Source organism: Bison bison, unplaced genomic scaffold (genome assembly GCF_000754665.1).
Source record: "Bison bison bison isolate TAMUID 2011002044 unplaced genomic scaffold, Bison_UMD1.0 scf7180017864080, whole genome shotgun sequence".
NCBI classification, from domain to species: Eukaryota; Metazoa; Chordata; class Mammalia; order Artiodactyla; family Bovidae; genus Bison; species Bison bison.
The window spans coordinates 1,308,410-1,315,436 of record NW_011494652.1 but is presented as its reverse complement, the minus strand read 5'-3'; the positions used below and the strand labels follow the sequence as shown (position 1 = coordinate 1,315,436).

The following is a 7,027-nucleotide window of genomic DNA, read 5'->3' as shown; positions in this document are numbered from 1 at the left end:
AGAGGGTTTTTAGCCCAGTTTGCTCACATTTATTATACTTCTTGATATGTGGGCCATGTTTGCTTCCTATTGTGCTGTTGTGACAGCTTACCACAAACACAAAACACAGAACCACACAACCTTGCTGTCTTGTGGTTCTGGAGGTCACGAGTCTAAATGGGTCAGTGGGGCTGGTTGCTTCTGGAGGCTCTTGGAGGAGAATCGGTTTTCCTGTAAAGTCCAGCATCCAGGCTGGCACGCAGTCCTCAGCTCAGGCCGCTCCCTCCATCCTCACAGCAGCCCCTGCCCCCTTTGTCTCATGTCTTCCGAGCGCCCTTCTCCCTCGTATAAGGACCCCTGTGGTTCCGATGAGAGCCCTGGGGAGTCTGGGGTAATCTCTTGTCTCAGGATCTGTAGCTTAATGATGTCAGCAGGGTCCCTTTTGCCACGTGAGGTGACACGTCCTCGGGTCCCGGGAATCAGGACGGGGCCATCAGTGGGGTCTCCACTCAGCCCACCACATGGACGGATTCCTGCCACTCTATTAAGTGTTCTGGTCACCGTGTTTCCTTTCTTTCTTGTTTTCCCCTTGTCTTTCTGTTTGTTCTCTTGGCCTATTTTCCTCTTCTGGCCTTGAATTTGTAATCTGACTTTAATTTTTCTACTTTTTTGCCCTTAAAATATTAACAATCATATTTTAAAGTGTTTTTCTGGGATTTTCCTAGTGGCCCAGTGGCTAAGATTCCGCACTCCCAGTACAGCGGGGGCCAGGTTTCATTCCTGGTGAGGAAACTAGATCCCTCATACTGAAACTAAGAATTCGCATGACAACCCACTCCAGTATTCCTGCCTGGAGAAGTTCATGGACAGAGAAGCCTGGCGGGCTGCAGTCCTTGGGGTCGCAGTATAAGTACCACTGAACAAAGTAACGGCTATGCCTTGATGCCACTGATTCTCACCATCTAGAAGTGTCTTATTCAAGAGAAAGATGCTGAGTCTCCTCCCGGCTTTCTGTGCCTAGAGGCTTGTTACCCTTAGCACTGCTCACAGGGGGCCAGCTCACAATCAAGAAACCTTAAAAAAACAAGATAGAGAAAATCTTAGAGTAAGCAATAACTTTTTTTAACAAAGCTATCATATTTCTTTGTTGTCATGATTTATGAAATAGAACTTTCCTATTTGTTTTTTCGGCATCTGTAACACACTCTTGCTTGTTCTTTTGCCAGCAATTGAAGTGTTTGTGTCTGATTTATTAAGAGTTCTTTACACATGACAGATATCAAGCTGTGCCCATATATGATAAAAATACATTTCCTTGTCTGTTGTTTGCTATTTAATTTTACGTTTTGAGCTTAAAATCTTTCTTGTCATGCTTTTGGTTTGTTTTTGTCTGAGAGGCTTACTCACGCTGGAAGTCAGATATTCACTGAAGGTTTCTTTTTCGTTTAAAAGATGTTCACCTCCTGCCCTGAACACGTTTCTGTATGAACGTGAATGCAGTGAGGTTTTGGTTTGGCCCAGGAGGAATGGAAACCGTAACGTGGGAGTGCTGGCTGGCGGCATCCGTGTGCCGAGCCCCGGCCTAGGCAGCCTGCCTGCATCCTGCCCTTTAAAATACTCCGAGAGGAGGAACCGGGGCCGCTCGGCTCAGCCAGTGTGAAGCGGGATGGAGCCTGGCCGCCTGACTTGACAGCCCGCACTGCTTACAGTGCTGTCATCTCGCACCCCGGCCCTCTTTTCTCTTGTCCCTGGGCCTGGGCCTTATTGTTTTTTATTTCATGATCAATCCTTAAGGCCCTCCTCCTCGGGTGCCTGATGCCTTCTGCCCTGAGCTCCTGCACTCTCGCCCCGAGCTGGACTCTGCCATCCCCGCCTGGTGCTGCCCCAGCCGGAGGCCAGCAGAGTACCCTGGCCTCTGGAGCACTGGCCCCTCCGCTGCAGAGGAGGAAGGTTCCAGGTGATCAGGGAGAGTGTTTGTCCTGAGGGGTCCAGACAAAGAGGCGAGCAGATCTGTCCAGCGCCCTCCACCCCCTGCCCCTGCCCTGGCTCCCCGGGCCGGTCCCCCTGCCCTGCCTTCTTGGTGGGGGAGCTCAGTCAGGAGAGATGCTGTGGCAGAGAACTGGGGACATGCAGGGGTAAGTCCCTGAGGCCAGCAGGGGATGGACAGGTGACATGGCAGCAGGGATGTGAGCAGAGGGAGGGAGGCGGCCACTCAATGGTCTGAGAACCTTCTGGAAGGAGAGGACAAGCCCTGAGTGGGAGGGACTTTTGCTGGATTTAGAAGACTCTGCCATTTAGAGTCTGTGCCGTGGCAGAAACACTCGGGTTTGTTGTTCACTTTTATTTGAGAAACCACAGAGGAGCCTTCTGATTCCCATAGAGGACCCGGAGAAACTTCATGTTAAAGCAGACGTGGGGCTCTGCTCTTTGCAGACGTGCATGCCCTCTCTCCGCAGGCCCGTGATGCACCGAAACGTCCGCTATAACTGCAGGGTGATATTCCTCAACAGGTGGGTGACCGCTGGGAGCAGCATGACCCCCTTTTCCCCCAGGCTCGGGGCTTGGTCCCCAGGGGCCGTGGCTTCTTCTGGAACTACCTTCATGGCGGTGGGGTACCAGGCAGGCAGGTGTCTTGGGTGGCCCTGCTTCTCCTGGGCTCTGTCACCACTGACACCTTCAGACATCAGGTACAGGGACGATGGGTGGAGTTTGGGGACACACAGCTCTGTGGTCAGAAGGTCAGTCCTGGGAGGGCGACCTTGTAATAAGGTCTGCCTCGCAGACCCTGGGCATCAGTTGCCGGCAAGTGCCCACCCTCCAGGTCTTAGCTGCTCTGTCCCCATCGACGGTCAGGGTGGACGGGCTGGTGGCTGCTCCATGTCACGTGGGGCGTGTTCATCTCAGGAGCGGCCTTGTTCCCTTGTCTGTAGGAAGATCCTGCTCATCAGACCCAAGATGGCCTTGGCGAATGAGGGCAACTACCGAGAGTTGCGCTGGTTCACGCCGTGGTCCAGGAGCCGGTGAGTCACTGCCCGCGCCGTGGTCCAGGAGCCCAGATGGTGGCCGCTCCTAGGATGCGTGGGGGAGACAGATTCGGGCCAGTGTCCCTGCCCACACGGGGCCTGTCGTCTAGTGACCGCTGCCTGATGCTGCTGATTAATTTGTAGCTAGTTTATCAGACACCACATAAAATCTCAGTCATCAGTCACCCGTCATCCGTCTTTCTACACGTGATCCTACAGATCAGGTTTCTCTACTCCAGGCCTGTTGCCTTGAGGCCGGCTCGGTCTTGTTGTGGGGGCGTCCTGTGCGTGGAAGAGCGTGCAGTAGCATCCCTGGCCTCCACTGGCGGATACATCTGCATCCCTGTCAGTCTACAATGTCCCCAGACGTTGCCAGGCGTCCCCTGGGACAGAATCGTCCTGTTCTTCTTACAGTTAGCGCTTTTTTTTCCACTGTCGCTGCTGTTACCGACGGAATCTTTAACGTGATTTTTAAACGTTTTATTGACATGTAGTTGATTTACAGCGTTGTGTTAATTTCTTCTGAGCAGCAAAATGATTCAGTTATACGTCTAGATACATTCTTTTTCAAACATTGTGTGTATTTATCCTTGGGTCTTTGTTGCTATGTGGTCTCTTCTCTATTTGTGGCGAGCAGGGGCTACTCTCGAGTTACGACGTGGGTGGGCTTCTCACTGTGCCGGCTTCTCCTGCTGCAGAGCGTGGGTTCTGGGGCACATGGCCTCAGTGGTTGCAGCATATGGGCTCCAGAGCACAGGCTCCGTGGTTGTGGAGCATGGGCTTAGCTGCTCCACAGCATGTGTGATCTTCCAGATCAGGGATCAAACCCGTGTCTTCTGCATTGGCAGACAGATTCTTTACCACTGAGGCACCAGAGGGGCCCCGTATACATTCTTCTTCATGTGTGAATTGAAGGGGGAGGTGACGACGAAGGGAGAAACCTTGGGCGGCTGTCCCTTGAAAACGGATTGTGATACAGCAACATCACCGTGAACAAACCTACCAACGGTGAACTGAGTGCTCATCGTGGGATGCCAAGGCAGCTCAGGGCTCAGAGGGCGTCTGCAGTGTCTGCTCCCTTCACTAGTGAGCGCGAGACGGCATCATCCCCTCAATGTCTCTGCTTTTGAATTTTAGTTAAGGGATTTCCCTGGTGGCCCAGTGGTTAAGATTGCATCTCCCAGTGCAGGAGACGTGGGTTCTATCCTTAGTTGGGGACCTAAGATCCCACATACCTCAGGGCTGAAAAATCAAACCATAAAACAGAAGCCATATTGTAACAAATTAAGTAAAGACTTTAAAAATGGTCCACATTAAAAAGAAACTTTATCAAAAAATTTACTGGAATAAAAGTCACTGAAATCTCCCAGGAGGTTCTTGTGAATTCTGAGAAAGCAAAAAGAAATCCAGTTAATTCAGTGTCTTCATGGTACATCTGGTAACAGCCCACTTGAAGTCAGCTTTGGAAACCATCTAGTATTCGAATTCTGCCTTTTAGGGTAGACCTTGGAGTGGCTTGGGCTTCCCTGGGGGCTCAGACGGTAAAGAATCCACCTGCCAATGCAGGAGACCTGGGTTCGATCCCTGGGTTGGGAAGATCCCCTGGAGAAGGGAATGGCAATCCACTCCAGTATTCATGCCTGGAGAATTCCATGGACACAGGAGCCTGGTGGGCTACAGTCCATGGAGTTGCAAAAAGTTGGACAGGGCTGAGCGACTAACACTTTCACTTTCTGGGATGGCTTGTACAGAAGTTGTGTATTAAACTCTCTGGCCATCTTTCACAATTCGGAACGTGACTGATTGCTTCAGTGATGATACAGGCTTGTCTCTGCATGCTGGCTTCATGCAGTGCGATCTTTCTGGTTGAAGAATTTTGATCAGAAATTCCAGCCGCATTTCTCTGTGGGGAAATGTGTCTCCTTCTTGGACAGTTCCCCTGACGTGCCTCTCAGAGGGCATAATGAAAGCGTGGGGCAAGCAGGGCCAGTGAGGGAGCCCCCGAGTGCCTCGGTGTTGCATGTCCCGGAAGCCTCATGCAGTCGCCTTGCTCAGAAGCCTCATGCAGTCGCCTTGCTCTTCTCTTTTTGACTTAAAGTGGTTGCAACAGCGATTGTCAAAACTCGACAGCTCCTTTGCCAGCTCACAGGCTCCGCACTCTCAGTCTGAGCTTTACTCTGCCTCTGGATGCCATTTTGCGTTTTCCCTGAGATGGTCCTACTCAGGTCTGTGGTGGTTTCCTTTCTAGGCAAACAGAGGAGTATTTTCTCCCCCGGATGTTACAGGACCTGACGAAGCAGGTGAGTCTTGGGGAAGAAAACTCGTCTGTCAGACTGTTCCTCTGGAGTGGGCCGTCGGGGCAGGACCCTTGGGGACAGAGTCACGGCATCACTGTGTCCCATGTAAGGAAAACACAGACGGGGGGTGATTTCTGTCACAAGCGGGGAGGGGCCCAGGAGCATGGGGCAGTGGGCGCCTCCTTGTCCCTACATGATGTCCCTCCTCTCTTCCGGCTCACACCGTGGGATGGGCTCGGTGGAGCTTGGCAGGGGGCTTACCACCCTGGGTTCCCTGCTGGGCTGGGGCTCCAGCTGCGGGGCTGCCCAAGAAGCCGAGTTTGGGGGATTTCTGATTGTAAAACTCATGGAAGACTTTACTTGGCTCCTGTTTATTCTGTGAAAACTCAGCATCAGAAATCTGTCTTGTCTTTGGTACCTGGCTGTCCAGGTGTGAAGAGCTTTGACCTTGCAGCCTTATCCAGGGGGTCCTTGTCCATCCCTTCATCCTGGAACCTGCTGGAACCCTGTGCTATCTACTTCCAGTGGGGGCTTGGGAGCCAGGGGCTCACAGGGAATGTTTTGAGGGGCCCCTGGTATCTCTGGCTCCTACCTGAGTTTCCATTCTGGTTGCCAGGTGCATTAACTTGTTCAGGCTTCCATAACCAATTCCGCAGCCTAGGGATTCAGACAGCAGACTTTCATTCTCTCCAGGCCTGGAGGCTGGAATCCCAGACCCTGGTGTGGGCAGGACTGGTCCTCCTGAGGCCGCTCTCCTGGGCGTGTGGACGGCCATCTCCTCCCCGTGTCCCCACAGGGTCGTCCCTGTGAGTGTCTGTGTCCTGACCTCTTCTTACAAGGACCCCAGTCCTGTGGGATTAGGTCCCAGCCTGATGCCCTCATTTTACTTAATCACCTCTTTGAAGACCTCATCTCCAAACACAGTCATGTCTGAGATGCTGGCGGTCAGGGCTTCAGGATATGAACTCCGGGGACACGGTGTCCCCAGCCCTCTTGGGTCTCTGCCACCCGCGTGGCAGTCTGGGTGGGTGCAGCTGAGACTGGGGGAGGGGACTGTCGGTCAGGTCTGCGAGTCTCCCAAGTGGCCTGGAGGCTTTTCTGACCTTGAGTTGCAGCAACGAGAACAATGTGAAGTCACGGTGATCCAGAACACGTGTGTGTGTGAAACAGTCATTTCAGCAGCAATCCTCCTGCCACGACACTCATTCCGTTTCACTCTTCTAGGACCCTTTCACATCCTAAACGTCCCACCAGGTGACCCCCTAAGCCCACGTGGGATCATCTGCAGGTGGAAGGGTGCTGTTTGCTGTCTTTGGTTGGGAACAAGTTGCGGGAATTGGCCCTGGGCACACATGGACTAAAATCCACGGCCATTTTCAAGCCAGCCCTGTGACAGCTGTAGCCTGGACAGTGCAGGTTGGGGGCCCGTCCCTGGGTGCCATCCTGGGTGTTTTGTTTGTTGCCCTGAGCCCTGGTCTTGTCCCAGGAGGATGGGGTCAAGATTCTAGCCCTGCCCCCCGTGGTCAGGGTTTCAAGGGCAGGGGATGTGGTGGTCCGTGGACAAGTGGCCCAGGGTCCAGGGTGAGCCCTGTGTTCATGAGCCGAGGCCTCAGAACAGAAAAAGGCGGGCTTCCCCCGGCTCCTGCCCTTGGAGATGAAAGGAGTTGAGCTCACACACACAGTCATCAGGGAATCTGAACAAGATCCCAGGCCTCCAGGGTTAAGTTC

At 53.1% G+C, this 7,027-nt stretch overlaps 1 protein-coding gene across 1 annotated transcript in view; it reads left to right on the top strand.

Moving 5' to 3' along the window:
• NADSYN1 (NAD synthetase 1) overlaps nucleotides 1-7,027 on the top strand; it is a 28,612-nt gene that overhangs the window by 4,879 nt on the left and 16,706 nt on the right. Inside the window, exons 4-6 of the mRNA XM_010837643.1 lie at nucleotides 2,436-2,489; nucleotides 2,910-2,999; nucleotides 5,251-5,306. Of these exons, the coding sequence (XP_010835945.1) occupies nucleotides 2,436-2,489; nucleotides 2,910-2,999; nucleotides 5,251-5,306 (200 nt within the window). The remainder of the gene's footprint in view (nucleotides 1-2,435; nucleotides 2,490-2,909; nucleotides 3,000-5,250; nucleotides 5,307-7,027) is intronic.